The sequence below is a fragment of the Monodon monoceros genome, unplaced genomic scaffold (assembly GCF_005190385.1).
Source record: "Monodon monoceros isolate NGI ecotype Baffin Bay Population unplaced genomic scaffold, NGI_Narwhal_1 Super_Scaffold_16, whole genome shotgun sequence".
Taxonomy (NCBI): domain Eukaryota; kingdom Metazoa; phylum Chordata; class Mammalia; order Artiodactyla; family Monodontidae; genus Monodon; species Monodon monoceros.
In genome coordinates, this window is record NW_021703772.1 from 4,575,006 (window position 1) to 4,602,220 (window position 27,215).

Genomic DNA, 27,215 nt, shown 5'->3' on the forward strand with positions numbered 1-27,215 from the left:
TGTGTGTGTGTGTGTGTGTGTGTGTGTGTGTGTGTGTGTGTGTGTGTGTGTGTAATGAGAGGAACAGAGCTGAGGTCCCAGCTCATCCACAATCTGCTCCCCCATCTTTCCCACCTACCCCCTCCCAACAAGAACCTTCTTGCCAGAACGACACCCAAATCCCAGGGCTTGTCAGGACCTCCCCTGCCTCCTCGGTTCACCTAGGCCATGCCCTCCTTCCAGACCCCACACAAGAGGGCCCCCCTGCACACCCGACCCACAGACCCACCACTTCCCTCCACAAGAGCACAAAGTCCTCAGTCTCCATCAGTTTCCAAAACACACAGCCTCGCCGGGCTAATTTTTTTTATTATTATTTTTTTTTTGCGGTACGCAGGCCTCTCACTGTTGTGACCTCTCCCGTCGCGGAGCACAGGCTCCGGACGCGCAGGCTCAGCGGCCATGGCTCACAGGCCCAGCCGCTCGGCGGCATGCGGGATCCTCCGCGTCCCCAGCATCGGCAGGCAGACTCCCAACCACTGCGCCACCAGGGAAGCCCCCTCGCTGGGCTAATTTTTATACCCACTGAATATTTCATTCTCAAATACGGCCTCGTCGAGGTCAAGACCCTTGCCTGGTATCCGGAGCCTGGCTCAGGGTCTTAGCCCTGATAAGTGTTCAAACTCCGGGTGCCCTGGCTGCATGGGTTGGCCAAGCTATTTTGCTACCATTCACCCGGGTGGACACAGACTGCGTTTCCACAGACATGATTGGGATGAGTCTTTCTGCAAAGAAAGATTCGATTCTACTTTCTGCTAAAGGCAAGTTTCTACTGTTGAATATTAGCAACAACGGCATTACTCGTCCTCGCCCCTTTGCAGTGCCTTGATCAGCTCACTAACCAGCGAGCACACAGCAAGAGAGAAAGCGTGGTGGGGGAGGGGTGGTGAGACCCCGCTTGGCCCCAAATGCATCAACTGTACAATTTGGTAGCTGGCGTAATCAAACTACTTAAGAAACAACTGATTACTAATTGCTATTATTAAGGATGTCAGCATTCCATGATTTTGCTGCTGATATCTTATGTACAAGTCAAGATGCTACTTGAATTCTTGATTGAAATAGAAAACTAGAGGCATTATGGTGTGTTTGGGGTAATGGTATTTAAGCATCTGGAGGCAAGTTAAAGAAATACTAATTGGGTTTTTATTAAGAGATCTCACCCAGCAGCAAGTATAGCTGGGGAACGAGTGTGGGTGAACGTGGGATGGACATAGACCCAGTGGGTCCGTTGGCAGAATTTAACTGTTCATTCAACCAGCTTGACGCTGAGCGCGCTGTGCCGTCCGAGGTACATCTACTCCCTTTGTCCCTGTGTGTGGAGGGGAACATCGCCCACGGAAAACCCAACAGCTGAATGTCAGTTAAGTAAGCACAACCCCTGCCTTGGAGGACTCACATTTGAACCAATGACAAGTGTGTGTACGTTGCTGGTGTAATGGATACAGCAAGAGATTAATGGTGAGGTGACCCTGGCTCTCCCACGGACTGAGTGGTCTTGAATCTTGAACCTGTGTGGTCAGTCCATCTCTCTGAACCCTAATTTCCTCATTTAAAAATATGGGATCAGTGGGGTCATCTCTCAGGGTGTTTCCAAAAGGGACGAACTAGGGTTCTAAGAACAATGACTTGTATTTATGGAGATTAACAAAACCCCATTGCCTTCACAACACCTTCAGGTGTCGTGCACCCTGGCAGAGGCCTGTGTAGACTGGGCCCCAACTTCAAAGGAACGGCTGGCTCCAGGCCAGATGGGCAGGAAAGGTATCGCCTGGTGGGAGGCTGGTTTACGAGCTCGAATCACCGAAGACCAGCAGCCTTGCACAGGGCCAGCCTTGTTCTGATGGTTAGGAGACTAAGTCCACAGACCAGAGCTTGTTAGCACTGGAGCCAACCGCAAGTGGGGGCAAAGATGGAGGAATCACATGCAGTGAGCACTTCTCTTAGGTATGCGTTTCCCAAGGACTATTGTCTTTCCCACTTTCCCGGCTGAGAAAAATGAGGCTCAGAGAGGGTGAGTTCCACACCTCAGATGCCACAGCCGGAGGAGGTGGAAATCCAGAGCTCTTCCTGGCACTCCTTAATGCCTGTAATTGTCCTATGGCTGCATTTTACAGATGGGGACACCAAGGCTCACATGTGTTCCCTTACTGGGCAACAGCCAGGTAGGAACAGCACACAAACCGGGTATGTTTTCTGAGTTGTAGTCAAGGGTTCTTGACACATACCCACCCAGAGATGTGTGGCAGGAAGATCCATGAAAAACGTCCCCACTGAGGCTGTGACAACCATTCGACTTTACGTCAGACACACACGCACACACACACACACACACACACACACACACATGCACACAACATCAATAGCATGGAGTCCATTGCTTCAAATCATTCAAATAAGAGTATTAAGAAAAAACATGGATGAATGAACGGGGCGCTCGGCTGCAGAATAAAAACAAAAATGGGAAGCAGGAGGTCAGTGATGACAGGGAAGGATGGAGAGGCAAGAGCTCTGCCGTCTCTGCTGCAGCCCTGATCAGAGCGTGTGGGGGCAGGGAGACCCTGCTCGAAGCAAAATGAAATTAAACCTTTCTAAGTACTTATAAATCAGCACCTAATGACACCATCCCACCACCAGCCGGAGCATTGCTCTTATTACTTTGATTCACAAGCCAGGAAAAGATCCGGAATTATGCACAAATTATTGTCCCATCTTCTTAATTAACGCTGATTGCAAAATTCTTGCTAAAGTCCTTGCTAACAGACTCAATTATGCACTGCCTGAATTGATTCACCCAGATCAAGTGGAGTTTATTAGAAATACACTTTCCTACAATAACATCAGATTATCTTTGAATATAGTTAAATTATTTAGGAATAAAATGGCTCCAGCAGCAGCCCTTGTTTTAGCTTCAGAAAAAATATCTCCCACCACCTAGAATGAAGATATTCCTTTGCTTTCTGCCAGACACACACCCTAGGCTCTATTTTCCCAGGAGCAGGTTGAATTGCTGTGCTGAGATGAGATATATGCCTTTGAGCTAATGGTCCAGCTTCAAAGCATATAGGCAGGAAGAAATATCCGACAGGGTCAAGTCTCAGCTCCCCCCAGTATGAACCGTCACTGCCTGTGGAACACAGTGAAATTGCAATTAGGCTAAATCAGGATATTTTCAGAATCAAAATTGAGAAACAGGCTAATAAAGACATAATGTATGCTGATGACATACTTCTATTAGCATCACTCCCCAGCACACTGGAGAGTTTCGAAAGAACAAAAAGAAACGAGGATAAGAGGGAAGAGGCTTTTCTACCTTTTTCCAGGATGATGGTGGTTCCTGCGATGGTGCACTCTGCTGAGGATAAACATTCCAAAGAAACGAATTGGAAATGGCAAATGCACTACCTATAGCCTGGTACCAAATACCAAATTCAACAGCTGGATATTGAACAGGGTCTGGGCTTGTCCTAATCACCACATCCTGGCACATAGTAGGTGTGTAATAAATATTAACAGACCAAAAAACATATGGAGGACACAAAATCTCCTGGGTTGGCCCTGGAAAGATGAACGTGTTCTTGACAGGCTGGGATGGAAAGGAAGTTATTCCAAACTGAGGGAGCAAAGGGAGCAGATGTGGAGCACACAGTCTGCACTCAGGGAAGTAGGAGCTGGCTGGAAATAGGGTGTGTTAGTTAGGGGAGAGGGAGGAATATCTGGGCAAGCACTTTGAGACTGCATTGTATGGTGTGAGGCCACAAATCCTAGACATAGGCATTTACACTTAAATGCAAAGGCAGTGAGAAGCCACTCAGCAATGGAATGAGATCATCTAATTTGGAAAAAAATGAAAAACTCCTACATATGTAGGAAGGATAGAGGTGGAGAGACTGGTGCCGGGAGTCATGGCTAGCTTCACACACCCACTCCCCCTCCTCCTTTACCAATAAAGTCCCTATGACAACACCATGTGCCCAGCTGGAGAAAAAACAACATTTTCCCACCTCCCCTGAAGCCAGGGCTGGCCTTGTTCAAGTCAATAATGGACTGAACAGCAGATCAAAGATGACGGGAGAAAGAGTCAGTGAATTTGAAAACAGATCAATAGAGAGTATCCAGTCTGAAGAACAGAAAGTAAAACGATTGAAAATAAAATGAACAGGGACTGTGGGACAATATAGAAGGTCTGACACATTCAACCAAAGACGATTGAAAATAAAATGAACAGGGACTATGGGACAATATAGAAGTTCTGACACATTCAACAAAAGTCCAAGAAAGAGGACGGAGCAGAAAAAATATTTAAAGAAATAATTACCAAACATTTCCCAAATTGGATGAAAGATATAAACTTACAGATTCAAGAAGTTTAGCAAACCCAAAGCAGGATAGGCATCACAGGAGACAAATGTGTGCCTGGTATCTGGATGCTCTGTTCGCTGCTGTTCAGTCAAACTTGCCTTGAAAATAAAGAGCACGTTTCATTGCAGTGAAGGGAGGGAAAAAGGTATGCAGAGAAAAAGACGCAATAACAGCTTCTTATTTGGGGGTGCATGTAACTCTCCTTTTCACAAGCCTGCAGTCGTTCCCTACTGCCTACAGCAAAGGTCGGCAAACTATGACCCTAGGGCCGTCTACCTGTTTTTATAAATAAAGTTTTACTGGAACATGGCCCTGCTCATTCATTTACACAGTGTCCATAGCTGCTGTCATACTACAATGGCAGAGCTGAGTAGTTGCCACAAAGACCATATAACGTACAAAACCTAAAATATCCATCTGGCACTTTACAAAAAGGCTTGGCAACCCCTGTCCAACAATGTACAGTTGCAATTTTATAGCAGGAATCCAAGAGTCCAAAAGATGTGCTGTGAACTAACCCACCCCACCATCTCTCCCACATCCTTCACCCACCCTGTACTCCTGGGACTCTGATCAATAAAGACACTACTCATAGCTCAGTGGGGAGTAGGGGTTGCTCTGCAAAGTGTTTGCCATGAAAATTGACAGTGAACATTTAGAAACGTTGACAGCAATTTGACAATTAATATAACACCCACATGTGTGATTACTGGACTTGTAATTACGCCCTTTTGCCATTTTATTCTTTCTTGTAATTAATTTTAATTGTATTTTGAAAGAGAATCACTCTGTGACAAACTGGGACCAAAAAAAAAAAAAAAAAAAAATCCTTGGTCCTTCACTTGATGTGGTTGAGAAACCCTGGTCCGAACCAGGCCTCAGTGACACCCCCAGGCCCTCTCTCCCCTCTTGGCCTTGGGGCAGGCCATCTCTGATCTCCTGTCTTCACGTGCTCTGACAACATGCCCACCCGTCCTTCCAGGTGGCCCAGGAGCCTCGGGGTTCACGGGTGCCGTTTGCCTTGCAGGGTATTTGCTGGGGATCCACACCTTCGAGGGGGAGGGGAGAAAGAGGGATTGGCCGGTGACCCAGGCCCTGCCATGCCTCGGCCAGCCCCAAGGGGAGCTTTGGAGCTGATCCACGTATCACGGTTTTCCCACATGGGGTCACAGTGGCAGGACCTGTCTACCGGTACCCATCAGTCACTGGATCTGCCACGTCGAGAAGCGTATTCTGGAGTGAGACGCCTCTCTACCCAGAAGGAGCACACAGCCGGGGCAACAAGTCCTCCCTAACAGTGGGGTCTGGGCAGCACACCTCTGTGTCCACCAAAGGTCTTGGCCCTGCCGTGCACCTTGGCTCTGATCCCTCAGACCTACTCTGCGGCTTGCATCTTCCCCAGATCCCCGCTCTGCCTGCCTGATCGCTGCCCGGTCTCCCGAGAACCCACCTTCCAGACTGCACCCTGGGCTCCACCAACACAGCCCTGAGGCCAGGGACACCTGTCTGCCTCTTGCTCAGCCCAGAATAATGGGACACTCATCCCCCACCACAGGCCAAGAGGAGGAGACAGACACCGTCAGGGGTCATGAGCCACCTTTTCCTTCAGTTCCCTCTGTGCTTAGCTCAGATGCCACCTTCGGAGAAAGCCTGTCCTACCCCTACTTCCTGTCACTCTGATACCTTACCTGATGCGTTCTCATCTTCACACCTGTAACCCCTATCTATCAGTGATCTCACTCCACTTGTCAGCTAACAGCTGCCTTGTCTGTGTCTCCCACAAAGTGTAACCCTCCTTAAAGGCAAGGATTTCTGCTCTGAATCTCCATAGGCCTCTAGTACCTGAAAAATGCCCCTTATGTGTACACTCAATACAGAATAATTCCAAATGGTATAGAAATTTACCCTTCCACCTGCAAACTCTGAAAATATCAGTTTCACTAAACACTTCCAAAACTTGATTTTTTAAAAACCTTTCACAACTGGATAGGCAAAAAAGATGTCTTCTTTTAACTTGCGTTTCTAATTAGTAAAAATGGACGCTGTGTATATGTTTAGTGGTCATTTCTATTTCTTATCATGCCCTTTTCCTATTTTTCTGTTGAAAATTCAAAGTTCGCATTCTTTGCAAACCGAAACATAAGGACAATGAACTTTAAATGTGTCAGACACCACGGGGCTCGCTTTGGTCTGTGCACACTTGCAAAGTAACCAAAGGGCTCCACCAGAAGCAACCCCCCTCCTCAACTACAGGGCCAGTAAACTTCTCATTTCTCGAAGGGAAGTAAAGGATGATAGGGCATAACCATCGGACCGAACCAACTTCAGGAGAGAAGTATTTTGCTCCCCGTGTGAGATTCATAAAAAACAATCAGTCTGAACAAGCAATTTGTCTCAAGAGGCAGGAGCTGCAATTTTATCATGTAATTAAATCCCCATGACAGTTGTAAAGAAACTTCGTCACCTTTATCAGGGAGAACTTCAATGAGATGCTTTCCAGCTCCATCACCAGAGTCCATAAGTGTCCTTCCAGGGCTGTTTACTCGTGGCTGTGCCTGCCGAGGTCCGGGCTGCCCCACCTCCCGCTCAGCCACAGAGGTGGGCAGTGCTCAAGGGCACCTGTGCTTCTGAGCTCCCGGAAAAGCCCTCCTGGGCCCTGATGAAAGCAGCACTTGACCTTTGGATGAGATGGCATTCGTAATGAGAAGTGACCATGCTGCTTTGCAGGATCTGTACCAGGCTGGGTAGCGCTGTCGGGAAAATAAGTTAGCGAGGTGTCGTCCCCCAGTATTGTACTCTTCCACATGACGGGAATGAGATTTCTCAATAATGTGAAACGAGTACAGACAACTTAATTCATTATTAATAGATACACTTGATCTGAGGAAGTAAAACGTTTTAATGTTTTGTTAAATGAGGTGTGCTGTGCTAACATTGTTATTTGGAGAGAAGGTTAGGATACGTTAATATTTTTGGATGTTAATGTCTGTGTGACTAACTCTGGTGAATGGGTGGGTGGGTGTGTCCTGGGCTCTTAAAAGCAGAGCCTTACATGCCGGCTCAGCTTATTATTTTTAAAAAATGTTTTAATTTTTTTGTGTGAATTGCTTCTTTCACTTACATACTATTTTCTTTTTTTTATTGAAGTAGAGTTGATTTACAATGTTGTGTTAGTTTCAGGTGTAAAGCACAGTGATTCAGTTATACATGTATATATATATTCTTTTTCAGATTCTTTTCCCATATAGGTTATTACAAAATATTGAGTATATATAGTTCCCTGTGCTATACAGTAGGTCCTTATTGTTTATCAATTTTATATATAGTAGTGTGTATCTGTTAAGGTCAAATCCCTCATTTATCCCTCACCCCACCTTTCCCCTTTGGTAACTGTAAGTTTGAAAAAATGTTGTAATTTTAAAAAGCTAAGGGAGTAGGGATGAAGGACGAGTGGGCTTTAGAAATTAAATAAGGAGAGTGAGGGTCAAAAAAGGTGTGAAAGTAAATCCACGGTAAGACCTGGGGCCAGTGCCAGGCGGTGTGGGAACGTTGAATTTAGTCTGTCGGATTTAGTCCATGGCCATTTACAGAAACAATTCGGGTAGGAAGCAGAATATTGATCAGGATAACAGGATGCATTAGTTTGTTTGAGAAAGTAATCAGAATCTCATTATGTCCCCAAGGGGAATGACTTCCTGCCCTAGTGTGCCCATTTACTTGGACGCTTGACCCCAGAAGGAAGCTAGACATTTGCCCAATGGCCTAGGAAAGAATCCACACAGTTGCCCTTTCCTAAGAGCACAAGGAAACTCTACCTCGTGGCCCAAACGCATGGGCAGTCACGGCCCTGGATAACCAGCCTGACCCTGTAACAAACACACCAGCCCCACATTTCAGGCTCTGCTGGGTTGTTCCACAGAACATCGCCAGAGCTCATCCTCAGACACTTCTGAGGAAAAGGAAATCATTCATCAATTCAGTGGCAAGATGCAAAGATCCTGATATCGCGTGAAAATAATAATTACCATTTGAACGCTACCATTTTTATCTCATTATCATTTTAAGGTGGATTTTTTGTTTTTTCTGTCTCATTTGATGGAGAAGCAAAAATTCCCTCTTGTTAGCTACCAACGCTACAAGACTTGGTATGAAGAACCAGGTTTTGTGTCTCCCATGGGCAAAACATTATGCTTATAAGTCCCCAAAATATTCTTTACAAAAGTATATTCAGGACTTGAGGACACGGGAAGGGGGAAGGGTAAGCTGAGACGAAGTGAGAGAGTGGCATGTACATATGTACACAACCAAACGTAAAATAGATAGCTAGTGGGAAGCAGCCGCATAGCACAGGGAGATCAGCTCGGTGCTTTGTGACCACCTAGAGGGGTGGGATAGGGAGGGTGGGAGGGAGACGCAAGAGGGAGGGGATATGGGGACATATGTATATGTATAGCTGATTCACTTTGTTATAAAGCAGAAACTAACACACCATTGTAAAGCAATTATACTGCAATAAAGACGTTAAAAAAAAAAAAAGTATATTCACATCCAGTGGACTACCTGGCAAGCTAGGTAGAGAGATTCAGTCTGTTCACTGAATCATCCAGATAAAAGTTGGGTATCCTCTTCTGCTTGCATTTTTGTCTCCTAAGTTCACTCCACACTTTGCAATAAAAGGCCTCAGCAGTTAAATTTCTTTACAAATGAGTTTCCTCCATCAAATAGGTACCATCTGAAACTTCATCTGAAACACTAAAAATATGAAATGTGTTGATGTGGAGAAAACTATATTCATCAGAGCCCCTCTCTTTCACAAAGGGCACTGTATTTGTCCTTGACCAGCTCCCTGAAGCTGAAGCTGAAACTAGCAAGGCCTGAGAATGTGTGGAACCACACTGAAAGGGAGATCAGGGAGGAAGACTGCAGTGTTTGCGCCAGAGAGCAGGGAAGCAGAGATGGAGGAGACTCGTGGGACAAGCCTGTACAAACTGTGATAGACCCCTTCACACCCTCAGTATAGTTACCAAACTCGCTAAGTAATATTGTTGGTTGGCTAACTTGAAAGCAAACAAACCAACCAGAAAAAAAATTCAATGAGCTAACTTTGTGCCACAGGCAGGACAGAACACACACATTCGAGCAGACACAGAAGTGGGGAAACACGAGGAGGCAAAGCACAGGGGTGTTCAGGGTTCCAGGGAGGACTCTGGGTTACACAAAACCAAGGGTCCCAGTGAGTAAGGGAACTCAAACTGACACAAGTTACTCTACACAGGCATGCTTTGAGGGTTTTAAAATAAAGTCAAATAATTTGCTGCACTTAGGCCACCTAAAGTTAGGTATAAACATGACTCCATCCATAGCACGGCTACCTCTGAGCTTAAAAACAAGAAAGAGAAAACTCAGGGCTTTCCTGGTGGCGCAGTGGTTGGGAGTCTGCCTGTCAATGCAGGGAACACAGGCTCGATCTCTGGTCTGGGAAGATCCCACGTGCCTCAGAGCAACGAAGCCCGTGCACCACAACTACTGAGCCTGCGCTCTAGAGCTCTCGAGCCGCAACTACTGAGCCCACGTGCCTAGAGCCCGTGCTCTGCAACAAGAGAAGCCACCGCAATGAGAAGCCTGTGCACCACAACGAAAAGTAGACCCCTCTCGCCGCAACTAGAGAAAGGCCCACATGCAGCAACAAAGACCCAGCGCTGCCATAAATAAATAAATAGATAAATAAATAAATAAAATTTTTAAAAAAGAAAGAGAAACCTCTAGTGCCAGAAACGAGGGGACCCCCGGCAGTGAGTGGCAATTTCAACCAAGTGATTCACGAAGACAACAGGATCCTATGGACCTGGGATGTTGGTTTCACCCACCAATTTGATACCCACTCGTCCACATGTTCACTCAAATGATCAGTAAGCCTATTATACAGTATCAGGCTGGAAACAGATGCTGGTCTTCCCTTGTGAGCAATGGTTCTCAACCTTGGCTGCGTGTTAGAAGCACCTGGAAAGCTTCTAACCATCCTGATGCCCACGCTGCCCGCTCCAGCCCATTACATCAGAATCTCTCAGGCTAGGATCCAGGCAGCAATGTTTTTAAAGCTCCTCAGTGATTCCACTCTGCAGCTGCTGCTTTTTAGGCACCATGTATATTATTTCTCCAGTTCAAGTTTTTTAGCAATATTTTCCTAAACAAAGATCCATATTTTTCCATCTTCTGTAAAAGGTTTTCAACCTTCGATTACAGGTTGAAATATTCATACCTATGCCTACATCTCCTTGCATATTAATGAGATAACCATGACACAAAAGAAAATTCTTTGAGTCCACCCTCACTTCTTCCTAGTGACCCACAGAGCTCCAAGTACCCCCACTTCCTTTTCTAAATACTCCCAACCAATCCTTTTCATGATCCATTTAGGGATCTTGCCCAGAACTGACATCAATTCAGACTTGAAGAATCAAGTTCTTTTCCTATTTGAAAATGAAAACTCTAGTCTTCTGGTCTTTCATCTGTTTTATCTCAGTTTCTCAAAGATTTTGACAATTGCAGAGAAACTTCGTACACAAATTCACCCTTGGAAGAAACTGAGTTTTCATATGGACTGAAGTAGGCAGAGAAGATAAGACTTGAGTTACATCTTGAAGGCTATGCATCGTCTTTCAAACAAGCTGAGAAGGATGAGGAGGATAAAAATGAGATACGAATGGCTTGATCCAAGCAAGGCTTTGATGGGCAGAATTGGTATGCAGCAGGAAAGGAGGAGCCCAACCAAGAGAGCTGGGTGAGGAAACAGTGTTGCTCATGTAAATAAAGGACATCGTTCAGCTGGTGGGAAGGAAGATAAAGAGCTCCTGTGTGTTGGGGTCCGATGGTCGCTGCTTTTTTCCATGTGATCTTTTTTATTGAGTTATGATTTACACACAATATTACATTAGTTTCAGGTGTATAACATAGTGATTCGGTATCTTTATACATTATGAAATGTTCACCACAATAAGACCAGTTACCATGTGTCACTATAAAAAGTTGTTACAATATTATTGACTATATTCCCTGTTGTATTATTACATTCCCTTGACTTATTTATCTTATAGCTGGAAGTTTATACCTCTTAGTCTCCCTTAGCTATTTTACCTGTCCCCTCTACCCCTCTCCCCTTTGGCAACCACCAGCTTATTCTCTGTATCTATGAGTCTGTTTCTGTTTTGTTTTGTTTTGTTTTTGGATTCTACATGTAAGTGAGATATTACAATATGTGTCTTTCTCTGTCTAACTTATCTCACTTAGCATAATAGCCTCCAGGCCATCCAAGTTGCCACAAATAGCAAGATTTCATTCTTTTTACAGCTGACTAATATTCCATTGTATATACATACCACATCTTCTTTACCCATTCGTCTCTGGATGAACACTTAAGTTCCTTCCATATCTTGACTGTTGCAAATAGTGCAGCAACGGACATAGAGGTACATATATCTTTTCTAATTAATGCGGGGTTTTTTCCTTCAGATAAATACCTAGAAGTGGAATTGCTGGATCATATGGTAGTTCTATTTTTAGCTCCATACAGTTTTCCATAGTGGCTGCACCAGTTTACATCCCTACCAACAGTGCACAAGGGTTCCCTTTTCTCCATGTACTCATTAACATTTGTTATTTGTGATCTTTTTGGTGATAGCCATTCTGACAAGTGTGAAGTGGTATCTCATGGTGGTTTTGATTTGAATTTCCCTGACGATTAATGATGTTGAGCATCTTTTCATGTGTCTGTTGGCCATCAGTATGTCTTCTTTGGAAAAATGCCTGTTCAGGTCCCCTGCCCATATTTTAATTGGATTGTTTGTTTTCTTGATATTGAGTTGTATGCATTTTTAATATATTTTGGATGTTAACTTCTTGCCAGACATATCATTGGCAAATATCTTCTTCCATTTAGTAGGTTGCCTTTTTGTTTTGTTGATGGTTTTCTTCACTGTGTAAAAGTTTTGTAGTTTGAATTGGTCCCATTTGTTTGTTTTTGCTTTTGTTACCCTTGCCTTAGGAGACATATCCAAAAAACATATTGCTAAGACTGATGTCAAAGAGGTTACTGCCTATGTTTTCTTTTAGAAGTTTTATGGCTTCAAGTCATATTTAAGTCTTTAATCAATTTTGAGTTTATTTTTGTGTATGGTGTAAGAGAGTGGTCCAGTTTCATTCTTCTCCATGTAGCTGTCCAGTTTTCCCAACATCATTTATTGAAGAGACGTTTCTCCATCATATATTCTTGCATCCCTTGTTGTAGATTAATTGACCATATGTGTTTATTTCTGGGGTCTCTATTCTGTTCCACTGATCTATGTGTCTATTTTTGTGCCAGTACCATACTGTTTTAATTACTATAGTTTTGTAGTATAGCTTCAAGTCTGAGAGTGTGATATCTCCAGCTTTGTTCTTCTTCCTCAAGATTGCTTTGGATGTTTGAGGTCTTTTGTGGTTCCATACAAATTTTAAGATTATTTTTTCTAGTTCTGTGGAAAATGCCATTGGTATTTTCATGTAGTTTGCATTGAATCTATAGATTGCTTTGGGTAGTAGAACATTTCAATGATATTGATTCTTCTAATCCATGAGCACCAAATGTCTCTCCATTTGTTTGTGTAACCTTCAATTTCTTTCCTCAATGCCTTACAGTTTTCTGAGTACAGGTCTTTTACCTCCTGAGGTAAGCTTATTCTTTCTGATGCAAATGTAAATGGGATTGTTTTCTTCATTTCTCTTTCTGATAGTTCATTATTAGTGAATAGAGACGCAACAGGTTTCTATATATTAATTTTTTATCCTGCAACTTTAGTGAATTCTTTTATTAGTTCTAGCAATTTTTGGAAGAGTCTTTGGGCTCTCCTGTATATAGTATCATGTCATTTGCAAATAGTGACAGTTTTACTTCTTCCTTTCCAATTTGAATGCCTTTTATTTCTTTTTCTTGACTAATTGCTGCGGCCAGGACTCTATGTGTTCCCTGAGAGTAAATGTGTATATTTTTTGTCTCTGAATCCCCCAAACCTAACAGCACACCCTACAACATAATATTACACAAATGATTATTGAATAAATAGGTGAATGAATGGGTTGACTTTCAGCCATTTGTGGGGGTTTCCTTGGTTTTGTTTTTATTTTGCTTGGCTTTTTTTTAATGTAAGAGTCACACATACAGCTCTTCTTGTTCTTTAAAACAACAACTCTGCCATGCTGCCGTGTAGAACTAATCTCCATGTCCTACTCGTGAAACCAATTCTGTCTACCGTAAGCTATTTTTAAAGCTCTCACAAGGAACCAAGTCTGTTTCTGGACTACTACCCCATACCCACTGAAATCAAGCTTGAGTATTTAGGGCGCTGTTGACAAATATAACACTTGGAAAGCTAAATTTAGCATAGAACACAGGGTGGAATGGCTCTTATCCCTGGACTCACCTCCAGGGTCCCACCCCTTTTAAAAATAGCCCATGACAACATGTATCAGGTACAAAAGAATGCTCCAGTTTAAAGTACAGGCTCCAGTTGGATCCTGGATTATAGTTGCATATGAAAAGTCTTTCAGAAATGTATCTAATTACAAGCTATCAGTCTGAGAAAATAACAGGGCAGAAAGGCTATGTCTAAAGAAACGAAATACCTAAAGAATTAATATTGCTACTGAAATGAATAGAGCAATGACATAATATGGAAATGAAGAGGGAAGAGTAGATGACTTTATTCTAGTGGACGTTCCAGAAAGGAAATGGTCTCCGTAGTGTTGCTGTTTGTCATTCTCCATAAGCTCTTGTCGCTTGCGTCTGATAAAGGCTGCATGCTCCTTGCAAACATGGTCTGCATAATCTTTACCACTGCATTTTCCATAGCACTCAGCAGTGCTCTGGGACACCCCCAGCCCCTACACTATCTTCACCAACGTGAGCCCTTCAGCCTTTGAGGCACTGTCAACACCACTTATCCGCCTGCACAAAGCATCACAGAGGAGCAGAGGCTACACCTCTCCCATCCCAGCACCCTGCAACCCCCTTCTGTAGAGAAGATGTGGGCTTTACCATTTGGGGGAAGCTCCAGGCCTTGGGTCAGCCCGTGTAATACAGTTATGCCTGCAAATCAGGTCTATGATGAGAGTAAAACATCTCTATTAAATTATAAGTGCATCCAATCTCCCCTCCACTCTTTACTGCAAGCTTTGCTAAGAAAGGTCAAGAGTATTCTGCTGGGTCCCCCCCTTTGTGGAAAATCTCAATGAAAGGGGCACCCCAGGGGCCAGATTACTCTGAGAGATCCTGCTCAGGCTTTAGAGGGACTTAGAGAGAGGCAGGGGGTGGTCAGGGGGCAGCTTTGGGGAGTGAATGAGAGTGAGAGAAAGGGGCATGGGAAAAGAGGGTGCTTACGAAGTGCAGCTCTGACTAAAGAGGTGCTGCCTTGTGAGCCCTAATCCTTGACGTCAGGTCTTTTCTCCTGCTGTCTCTATGCTGTTTGACTGCAACACCACATAGCAATGGATCCCACGATCCCTGGGCTACTGCTGGCACTGAGAGGATGGTGGCTACTGATACTCACACCTCCCTCCCCCGGAGCCTCTGTGCCTAACTCTCCTGGGCACGTGTTCCACCCCCTTTGCTGGTCCAGGCAGTGCCCTCCCGACTCTCCTTCCTCCCTCTAGCCTCTGGTCACATTTTTATTGTAAGTCACACAGACGTGGCACAGGATCCTGTCAGCCAACTGCACTGGCCCATCCCAGCTTCCTAGCAGGGGAAAAACAAGAATTGGAAAAAATATATGAGAATTGTGTTTTATCTATGTTATAAGAAAACAGTGACCTTATTAATTTTTTTAAAAAACTTTCCATTGAAGTATAGTTGATTTACAATGATTCAGGTGTACAGCAAATTGACTCAGTTTTATATATATATATGAATATATATATTATTTTTCAGATTCTTTTCCATTATAGGTTATTACAAGATATTGAACATAGTTCCCTGTACTATAGTAAGTCCTTGTTGTTTATCTATTTTATATATAGTAGTGTGTATCTATTAATCCCAAATTCGCAATTTATCCCTCCCTCCCCCACTTTCCCCTTTGGTCACCATAAGTTTATTTTCTATGTGTGCGAGTCTATTTCTGTTTCGTAAATAAGTTCATCTTTATCATTTTTTTAGATTCTACATATAAGTGATATCATATTTGTCTTTCTCTGTCTGACTTACTTCACTTAGTATGATAATCTCTAGATCCATCTATGTTGCTGCAAATGGCATGATTTCCTTCTTTTCTATGGCTGTGATATTCCATGATAGATAGATAGATAGATAAATACATAGATAGTTAGATAGATAGATAGATAGATAGATAGATGATAGATAGATCACATCTTCTTTATCCACTCATCTGTCAATGGACGTTGTTTCCATGTCTTGGCTATTGTAAATAGTGCTACTATGAACATAGGGGTGCATGTATCTTTTCAAATTAGAGTTTTCATCTTTTCTGGATATATGCCCAGGAGTGGGATTGCTGGATCATATGGTAACTCTATTTTTCGACTTTATTAATTTTTAGACAATAAAATAAAGCCCTGAACTACAGTGTAGCAAGTAGCTAGTAAGTTACTAATAAAGAACTGTTACCGTCCATTAAAAAAAAAAAAATTGTGGCATCTCTCATCTTCAGCAAGGGATGCGCATTTTGGGATCAGTTCTCAACAACTGGAAGAATCTCACAAGCCACCTGGGGCCCCAGATGATGCCTTTGGGAATCCCTGGTGTGTCCTACTACGGAGCCTCCCACGTGGGGACACTTGTGCAGAGCCCGGTCATTTGCAGTGTCCAGCTGGGCCTCCCTCACACAGCCTCGGGGCTGACACAGACCTCAGAACACACATCCATTCACCACTGGTAACAGCAGCTAAGGAAGCGGACGGGATGAAAGCAAGAAGACACGCTACAGAGCGGGAAAGAGGAGCCCTGCCTACTTTAGGCTGTCTGCCCTTGTCATGCGGAGAGCTGTTTGGAAGACATACAGATGTGCCTGTCTCTAGAGTTTACATCTATACAATCACAAGGGTGGCTGAGCTCTTTGGCATATTAGTGGTCACGTGATGCTGGCCATATCAAGTAACCATTATCACATCAGAGCCCACAGGAGTTAAAAATACACCATCACCCGAGCCCCAACTGGATGACAATTGAGTAATAACAATAGAAATAGCTCACACTCCATAAGACCATCTTTCCCCTTCCTGGAGAACTTTTCTGAGACCATCGGCATTGCAATGAAGAGACAGCCAGAGCCAGTTACAGGGAAACTTCAGATCTTTCAGAAGATGGGAAAAGAGCCTCAAGCAAGAGCTGGGTGGCCAGTGCTCGAGTACCATGCTGCCTTGGTCACAGGAGACCTGGACCGTCTTAAGGTCCTCATGGACCAGTTCTTCCAGGACGCCAACGTGGTGTTTGAGATCAAGAAGGATGAGATGGAGTGGCAGGTGAAATCCCCGGCCACGTTTGGACCGTCAGGTACCCTTCCTCCTTTAAAGCCCTGTTATTTATTTTTTTAAGGAGCTACTAACACACCTCTGAACATATAGCTCCAGTGTGTAGACTGCTCACATGGGTGCTGCATTTAACATACTCGAGCAAAAGACATCTAGAAGCCAAACTTTGCGTGCATGATTTTTAAGAAGTAGTTTCTGTTTTGTTTTGGTTTTTGCGATACGCGGGCCTCTCACTGCTGTGGCCTCTCCCGTTGCGGAGCACAGGCTCCGGACGCGCAGGCTCAGCGGCCATGGCTCACGGGCCCAGCCGCTCCGCGGCATGTGGGATCTTCCCAGACCGGGGCACGAACCCGCGTCCCCTGCATCGGCAGGTGGACTCTCAACCACTGCGCCACCAGGGAAGCCCTAAGATGTAGCTTTTAGGTGAGAGATGAGAGAGATCAAATTGGAAAGGCCAAGCTGTTGGTAAGAAGGCCCCTTCCCACGCTGGAGGTGCCTCTTGTCTTCAAAAAGAGCTTTGGTTTGAATGCTGATCTGCCAGAGCCTGGATCCAGCAGCCAGGGAGGCAGAGATAAAGTACAGCCTCTCCTTTGAGTGCGCCCGGAGCGGGCCCCTGGCGAGAAGCCGTGGGCTAGTTTCCTCTGTGAATCCGTGAGCACCACGGCTCCAGCGGGGAAGCTGGGACACAGCCAGCGTCGTGGAGGGACAGCTCTCGGGAGACGCTCCTCCTGGAACCCAGGGGAGCCTGGGAAGGGGAAGGAGGGGGAGAAACCAGAGGTCCTTAAGTTGTATATGTCTGCATTCTTGCCGCCTGGACACTGTCGCTATGTGCCGGGCAGGCAAACATACCCCCAGGTAGAGAGAAGTCCCCTCACCCCATCTGGGATGAACAGACCTTCTGACCATCAGGCTGCAGTGTGACCCCCTTGGCTGGCACTCTGCCTTGGGCACCCTTCCTCCCGTGCATCCCGATGCCACATGTTTACCGAGAGGGTTCATGTGTTGGAACCTGTGAGGATTTCAGACTCTGTGGTCAGTGGGCCAATGGCCAGTGCCCCGTGGCCCTGACTTGTGATCTCTGGCAGGCCAAGAATGAGGAAGGGTGGTTGCCAAAGCACTGATCCAGTCTGTGTACACCTCACACAGGGAGAAGGGAATAAACCCAAACCCTGCCAAAGGGCTGAGCAGCTCAGAGCCACCAGCGAGGCGGCAGAGGCTGCGGGGAAGGCACACGCAGGTCTAGTCTGGGCCAAAACCCCTCCCAGCCAAAGGCATCCCAGAGCCTTTTTGGGTCTCCTCTCCCTCACCTGTCCCAGATGGGGCACACATCTTCCTCCAGAGGGCTGTGTGACCATTCAACCAAGAATGCCAACAGCTTGAATGTTCGATTAATGTTTTTTTTAATCGCATGCCTCGCAGCCCTGGACACACACACACTCAAATGTTGCATTGATAGATATTAATGTCAGTTCATGGTCTGAATCAAAGCCTCCGTCCTGTTTTCCCCCTCAATCTTTCCACCCCTAAGTTTGCTGTTTTTCTATGGCACATCTGTACGACAGGAGATTAGAGCATTGTGGCAGTGAAGGGACCTGAGATATTACCGAGCAAAAGGGCAGCCCTGGGAGTTAGTGCTGGCCTGAGGCCTCAGTGCAGGCTGGGAAGAGAGGATGGACACTTCTGGAGTCTGTGCTCTTTCATCTCAGCCACCTGAATTCTCCCAGCTGGTCCAGTAGCAGAAATGACCAAACCCGGGCTGAGAACAGTGGCCCCGACACTGCCCTCACTCATACGAGGACTTCCTGGAGGCCAATTCAGCTCCTCCTGAAGGGAGCCATGGGGAAGGGGATACACAGGTTCATAGTGGCTGGCTCCTGGGTACCACATCCACGATGGAATGCTGGCCCCATCAAGCTCGCAGTGCCAGGAAAGCATTAGCATGGAGGAGTGGATGTTTAGAGGGAGGTATCACGTGGGGAGAAGCCTGCTTCTGTGCTCTTCCTGGTGGCAGAACCTGGACCAAGGGTGCGATTTACAGGAAGCTGATTGATGATTCAGGTTTACTGAATGAGAGAGCTGCCTTTGAACGGGATTCTCTGGAAGGCCTGATAGAAGCTCATCACCATCTCCAGGGACCTGGAGAAGGGGGCTGGCCCTAAGCTATGGCTGAGCTAAATGCCCAGCCAAGGCCCCTTCCAATCAGTCCAGGGGAAGACTTGGGAATCTTGGGTGGGTGAACAGAGCTGCTGATGGTGGGAATTTAGCATGCCCTAGAAAATGGAGTACCCCCTTCCTTGACCCGCAGTAAGTAAACTTCCTATCTCAGGAAAATGAGTAGAATCAACAACCAGGAGCTGCCCCTACAAGAATGTAGGTCACTGTTACAGTCATATCCATCATGCCCCTCAAATCAGACCCAGTCTTCACTGGGCAGGGCAGCTCAAACCCATGCAGGCCCACGTCCGCAGGGCCTCCAGCCACCATCACCCACCACCAGGACGACAGGCCCCCTCTTCCCCCACCGAGCATGCACAACCTCCAGGCTGGGCCTTGGGGACGCGGGGCGGGCTGGAACCGTGCGCTGCATGGAGGTACGTAATTACGAGTGGTCTTTCAAACTGCTCAGCATGGGTCCCGGGAAGGAGGTGGCCTGTGAAAAGGGTCTCCTCCACAGCTCATTACAGCCACAGTATCGATTCTTCCATCATTATCAGAAGGCATCCCTGCCATGTGAAATCCTGTCCCTTGAAGTGTATTCACCAGGGACAGCTCTCCCCCATTTCCAGGAGTGCCCATAGCTGCTAACAACCTTCCACAGGCCTTTTGAAAGCCCAAAGTTTTCAGAGAAGTGAAATGTATAGTTCCTGCTCCATTCATCCCTCAAGAAAGAGCAACCCTACACACACACACACACACACACACACACACACACACACAAAACCCTAAAGAGCGCAAAGGAACAAACCAGAATTGTGCTCAATGCAGACCACCACATCAAAGGGTGCTTCTGAAACCCGGCCACTTCCAAGACAACTAAACTTTCCGAGTCCTTTTCTCGAGCAACCTTGGTGATGGGGGTCAGTTTGTTTTGTCTGTTGTCTTCTCCTCTTAATGATAAAGGGGTAAATTCGGGGCTCGAAAAGAGAGGGCTTGGATTCCAGAAAAATCCACAGCTCACTTTCCTCCCTCAAGCTGCCCCTAATTCAGAGTCTGGAAAATGTGAATTCCTCACGTAAATTCTCCCACTGTCCACCCTGCTTGTTCAGCTTTTAACTCCTCAAATCTTACCCAAGTTACCCTCATATTTCGCAAAACCCTCGTGCTTCTCAATAACCGCCCACCCCAATCTCTCCTTTGTATTTCTTCTCTCCCTGCTTCATCTCTGTCTTTCCAGTGTGTCTCTGCCCTGTGTGCTGTTACTCTCTTTCTCCCCTCTTCCTACACTTCTTTCCCTTGCTACCTCTCTGCCCCTCTCTGTCAGGGCCCTTTCACCTCTACCCCCAGGCCTCCCTCCATCCCTCATCCCTGATCCAGTTGCACCTCACTGGGTCTCTCTGTCCCGAACCCTGAGCATCTTTGTGTATCTCCCTACGTGCCCACCTGGTACCTACTTCTAAGAGATGGTTTCACCCTATTTCAGTCTTAATGGACACCGCTCCCCACCAGGGTCCCCCGACTCACCTGACCTCTCCCCACCTCCCCTCCACCCCCAGGCCTCTGGACCCTGGAGTACAAGCGCGAGCTCACCACGCCCCTGTGCATCGCCGCGGCCCGGGGCCACACGGCCTGCGTGCGCCACCTGCTCAGCCGCGGCGCGGACCCCGACGCCAGCCCCGGCGGCCGCGGCGCCCTGCACGAGGCCTGCCAGGGGGGCCACACGGCCTGCGCCCAGCTGCTGCTGCAGCATCGCGCCGACCCCGACCTGCTCAGCGCCGACGGCCTGGCGCCCCTGCACCTCTGCCGCACGGCCGCCTCGCTGGGGTAAGGAGCCGGGCGGCCCCGGCCACCCACCCGACCCTCGACCCCCGACCCCTGACCCTGCCCCCGGACGCCCTCAACGCCCCGACCCCACTCAGACCCCGGACCAGGCCTGCGTCACCGCTCCAAGCCCCGCCCCCAAGTCCACCCCCGCAGGCCCCGCCCCCAGACCCTCGGCCTCGGCCCCGCCCGCCGCCTGACCCCGCCCGGACCGGGACCCAGACCCGGGAGGTCTCGGCCACGTCCGTCAGAGCCCCTTGGAGGCCACCGGGCCCCCCGCCCGGGCCTCGGCCCCAGCCCGGGCCCCGCGCCGGCTTAATTAGCGCTTGATTGCGAGCGCGGGGGGGGCAGGCGCCACACGGAGGTAATGAGCCGGTGATCACCGGCCCGCAGACGCCGGCGCTGGAGAATGCTAAAAGGCCACTGGCGGGGTTGGAGGCTGAAAAATTAGTGGTTTTAATGATAATTTTATGCAGAATAATTGTCACAGTGTGACATAAATGGTTAGCTCCTAGGGCGCGGCTTCGGCGTCCCACAAGACAGCCGAGCTGCGCCCGCATTTTCGGGGCCCACCCCCTCCCAGGTGCCGGGGTTCTGGAAGTTCTGATGGTGCCGGGTCCAGCCTCGCGGCTGTCCTTGCGGAGGGTCTGTCCCCTCGGGGTCCAGTAGGTCCTGGGAGAGACGGCGGGGGCCCTCCGCGTCATTGCATAGGATTTCTGTTCCGGGGGCCCAGCTTGCGTTGTGTCATCTTGACATTTCTTTTAGTCCCTGTTCTTGGAATTAAAATTTCTTGGCCTCTGTCTCTGTGATGACGATTAAATAAAATCACCATGTCAAGCGCAGGCAGGCAGGACTACTGGGCTCTCAGGGACCAAGGCGGAGGGGCACCGCCTACCAATGTCACGTGGAGCAGGGACTCAGAAAGGCACGTGGACCACCAGGAGTCTTGAAGGAAAGTGACTGAAAACAATATATTTTTCAAAAGCAGCTTTACTGCGTTGTAATTGCATATAGTAAACTGCGCATGCTTAAAGTATACAATCTGATAAATTTGGACACAGGCATGCACTCATGAAACCATCCCTATAATCAAGATAGTGAACCCAGCCATCACCAGCAAAAGGTTCCCTTGCTCCATTGTAATCTCTCCCTCCCGCTCCTCCAATTTCCCACTGATCTGCTTTTGGTCACTATAGTTTAGTCTGAATTTACTAGAATTTTATGTGAATGGAATGTAGTCTCTTTTGTCTGGCTTCTTTCATGCAGCAATATTACTTTAAGATTTGCTTTGAAGCATATATTATATTTTTATTTTCATTTTATATTGGAGCGTAGTCGATTAACTGTGTTGTGTTACTTTCAGGGGTGCAGCAGAGTGATTCAGTTCAACATATACATGTATCTATTCTTTCTTCAAATTCTTTTCCCATTTAGGTTATTACAGAATATTGAGCAGAGATCCTGTGCTATGCAGTAGGTCCTTGTTGGTTATCTATTTTAAGTAGAACAGTGTGTACATGTCAATCCCAATACTTTGAGAGCTGTCATACTGTTGTGTGTATCCATCATTCACTCCTCTTCATTGCTGGGTGATATTCCAGGGTAGAGAATAACACAACTTATCTATCCACTCATATGTTGAAAGACACTTGACTGTTTCAGGCTTGGGGCTGTTACAAACAAAGTCGCTATGAACATTTGTGTACCAGCCTTTTTCTGGGTATATGCTTTCGTTTCTCCTGGATAAATACCTAGGCAGAGCTGTGTCACATGATATGACTAAAAGATAATCTTTTAGGAAATGACCTTCCAAATTGGATCTACCATTTTACATTCCCACCAGCAATATATGAATGTTCTAGATGCTTCCCATCCTCTCCAATACTTGGTATGGTCACTCTTTAGCTGTAGACATTCTTTAGGTACTTAGGAATATTCCACTGTAGTTTTGATTTGCATCCCCCTGATGACAAGTGATGTTGGGCATCTTCTCATGTACTTATTTGCCATCCATTTATCTTCTTTGGTGAAGTGCCTGTTCAAATCTTGTGCCCTTTTAAAATATTGGGTTGTTTGTTTTCTTCTTAAATTTTGAGATTTCTTTATATATTCTGGATACAAGTCCCTTGTCAGGCATGCGATTTATAAATATTATCTCCCAGTTTCTGGGTTATATTTTCTTTCCTTAAAAGTGTTTTTGGAGAACAGAAGTTCTTGCTTTTGGTGGCATCCAGCTGATCATTTTTTTTCTTTTAGGGATTGTGTTGGGTTATTTTATCTTTAAAAAAAAAAAAATCTTTGCCCAACCATGGCCACAAACATTTCCTCCTATGTTTTCCTCTAAAATTTTTTAAATAATTTTATATGTTACATTTAAGTCTGTGGCCCATTTTGAGTTAATATCTGAATATGGTGTGAGGTATGGATTGAAGCTATTTTTTTCTCTGCATGTGGATATCCATTTGTCAAAAAGCCTTTCCTTTCTGCATGGATTTGCCTTTGCACTTCTGTTGAAAATCAACTGACTACATATGTATGGGTTTATTTCTGGCTCTCTTGTCAAGTACACACACAGGGCAAGGCCTGACCGATTCAACTGGTAAAGATCCACGGAGCCACTCTTAGATTCGGACTTTTAATGCTTACATAAACAGTGAAAAGAGTAATAGCCAGAAGTACCAATTCTGCACGGTCCTTGTCCCACACACCACAAAGGACAACACCCAAACGAAAGGGGCCAGACAATGGCAATGTGAGTTGCAGGATACCCTGATACAGAACACCCGAATCTAGACTTCAGGTGAGCGGTTTTACAGTCTGCAGCTCTACTCTGAGGGGGGCAAGGCAGGAAGTCCCAAACCTCATCAGAACCCAGGAGGTGATGAGAAACGTCTCAGGACGGCCTCCCAGGGGCCATAGGGAGGTGAGTGGACGATGGTCTTGTAGCAGCTCCTTACAAGACTTTCATTCTGGGGATCACAAGGCGCTCTGCCAAGACTTAGGTCAGCAGTGGTTCAAACTTTTGTTTGCATGGCCTGTGTGGATACATGCAAGTCGCTGGGGCTCCATGGCAGAGCTGTGGTTCTGTGTCTCTACTCCATTACGTTGCTCTATTGGTCTTTTTTGACACCAGTACCACATTGTATTGAATATTGTAACTCTGTAAGAAATCTTCAAGTCAGGTAGTATAAGTTCTCCAGCATCATTCTTCATTTTCGAAGCTGATTTGGCTGTTCTAGCCTCTTCGCATTTCCACATAAATTTTAAAATCAGTTTGTCAATTTCTACAAAAAATGCTGCTGGGTTTTGACTGAGGTTAATGTGAATCTATAGATCAGTTTGGGGAGACTTGACTTAAAAATATTGAATCTTTCAACCCATGAACCTGGTATATCTCTCCAATAATTTAGATCTTTAGTTTCTTTCAGCTTTGTTTTATAGTTTTTAGTGTGCAGGGCTTGCACATATTTTGTCAGATATATCCCTAAGTATTTCATATTTTTGATGCTTTTGAAAGTGATTTTTTTTTAATTTTTTTTTTTTTTTTTTTTTGCGGTACGCGGGCCTCTCACTGTTGTGGCCTCTCCCGTTGCGGAGCACAGGCTCCGGACGCGCAGGCCCAGCGGCCATGGCTCACGGGCCCAGCCGCTCCGCGGTATGTGGGATCTTCCCAGACCGGGGCACGAACTCGCGTCCCCTGCATCGGCAGGCAGACTCTCAACCACTGCGCCACCAGGGAAGCCCTGAAAGTGATATTTTTATTCAAATCTCTGTTGTGGTAGCTACTATATAAATTGATAAGAAGTTATTTTTGTATGTTAATTTGAAACCTGCAACCTTGCTAAGCTTACTGTTCTAGTAGCCTATCATAGATTCCATAAGATTTCTATGTAGACAATCATGACATCTGCAAATAAAAAGAGTTTTACTTCTTTTCCAATCTGGATGCCTTGTAGTACTTTTTCTTGCTTTATTGCACTAGATAAAACCCCCAGTGCAATGTTGAATAGAAGTAACGAGAGCAGACAACTTTCCTTATTTGTAATCTTAGAGGAATTAAATCTTTCACCATTAAGTATGACATTAGATGTAGATGACATTTTTCGGATTGAAAGAGTGCCTTTCTATCCCTACTCTGCTGAGTTTCTACTATGAATGGATATTGAATTTTCTAAATGCTTTTTCTGCATATATTGAGTTGATCATATGGTGTATTTTTTAGTCTGTTAATATAATTATTTACACTGATTGATTTTCAAATGTTAAACCAGCCTTGCATTCTTCAGACAACAGCTTATAAATTGCTAGGTTTGATTTGCTGAAGTTTTTTCAATCTGCATCTATGTTCATGAAAGGTATTGATCTGTAGTTTTTTCTTGTAATTTTTTTGTCTGGTTTTGATATCTGAGTAATGCTGGCCTCAAAAATGAGTTGAGAAGTGTCCCCTTCTTGTCTATTTTCTGGAAGAGCTTGTGCAAAATTGTTATTATTTCTTCCTTAAATGTTTGGTAGAATTCATCCGTGAAGCTATATTGGCCTGGAGTTTTCTTTATGAGAAGGTTTTTGGCTATGAATTCAATTTCTTTAATGGCTATAGTGCTATTCAGGATATTTCTCTCTTTTTGAGTGAGCTTTGATAGCTTGTATCTTTCAAGACATTTATCTCTTTCACTTAAGTTGTTAAATTTATTGTCATAAAGTTGTCCCCTATTATCCATTTAATGGCTGCAGAATCTGTAGAATCATCACTCTCATTCATGATACTGGAATTTGTGACTTTTATTCTTTTTTCCCTGTTCAGTCTTGTTTTGGGTTTTACTGATTTTCTTTCTTGTTTTACTGTTTTATTTTTCATTGATTCTTGATAGGATCTTTATTGTCCTCCTTTCTTTACTTACATTGAGTTTTATTTGTTCTTGTTCTTCTATTTCTTAAGATGGAAGCTGATGTCTTTGATGATTTTTATTTTCTAATATAGGCTTTCAGTGTTATACATGTACCCTCTATGTACTACTTTAGCTGAATCCCACAAGTTTTAATATATTAAAATTTCACTTTCAATCAGTTTTAAATATTTTCTAATTTCCCTTTAAATTTTGTCCTTTTGATTTTTTTTTCTTTGAAACATAGTTTGTATAAAAACGTGTTATTTAGTTTCCAAATATTTGGGTATTTTCCAGATATCTTTCTATTATTTATTTCTAATTTAATTCCATTATAGTGAGAGAACTTACTTTGTATCACTTTACTCTTTGAAATTTATTGAGTCTAGTTTTATGATCCAAAATATATTCTATCTTGGTAAAATTTCCATGTGCACCAGAAAAGAATGCATATTCTGCAGTTGTTGGGTGGTGTGTTGTATAAATGTCAATTAAGTCAAGTTGCTTAATAATGTTGTGTAAAACTCCTATACCCTTACTGATTTTCTGCCTACTTGTTTTACAGGTTATTGAAAGAGGAGTGTTGAAATCCTTGACCATAATCATGGATTTGTCTATTTCTCTTTGCAGTTCTATCAGTTTTGTTTCAAATATTTTGAAGCTCTATTATTAGTTACATAGATGTTTAGCATTGTTATTGCCTCTTGAAGAACTGACATCATTATTAAAAGATATCCTTTATCTCTGGTAATATTCTTTGCTCTAAACTCTCCTTTGTCTGATATTAAAATATCCATTCTGACATTAATATAGATTTCCTTTGATTAGTGTTAGCATAGTATACCCTTTTCCATCTGCATTAGTTATCTGTTGCTGTGTAACAAATTACCACAAACTTAGAGACTTACTACAACACCCATTTATTGTCTCATGGTTTCTGTGGGTAGAGTTTGGGTGTGGCTTCACTGGGTCCTCTACTACAGAGTCTCTCATATGACTGCCATCAAGGTGTCAACAAGGGCGAGGGTCTCACCTGAAGGGTCAACTGGGGAAGAATCTGCTATAAAATTCATATAGTTATAGGCAGAATTCAGTTCTTTGGGACTGTTGGACTGAAGGTCTCAGTTCCTTGCTGACTATTGATTGAAGGCCGTGCTCAGTTTGTGTCTTTATTTTTAAAGTGGATTTCTTGTAGGCAGGTTATAATTGAGTCTTTTTTAATCCAATCTGGTAGTATTTGCCTTTTAGTTGGGTGTTTAGATCATTTACATTTAATGGGATTTTGATATGATTATGTTCAAATCCTGTTATTTCTTTCTATTCATCTCATCCATTCTTTGTTCCCTTTTCTTCTTTTTCTACTTTCTTCTATACTGAGTATTTTTCATGATTCCACTTTATCTCCCTTTTTGACTTATTATATATAACTTTTGGCTC

The 27,215-nt window shown here is 44.8% G+C and overlaps 1 protein-coding gene across 1 annotated transcript in view; it reads left to right on the forward strand.

The window, feature by feature from the left end:
- Window positions 1–27,215, forward strand: part of ASB18 (ankyrin repeat and SOCS box containing 18) — a 62,467-nt gene that overhangs the window by 5,566 nt on the left and 29,686 nt on the right. The window contains exons 2-3 of the mRNA XM_029225815.1: window positions 16,817–16,939; window positions 20,631–20,898. Coding sequence (XP_029081648.1) covers window positions 16,817–16,939; window positions 20,631–20,898 — 391 coding nt within the window. The remainder of the gene's footprint in view (window positions 1–16,816; window positions 16,940–20,630; window positions 20,899–27,215) is intronic.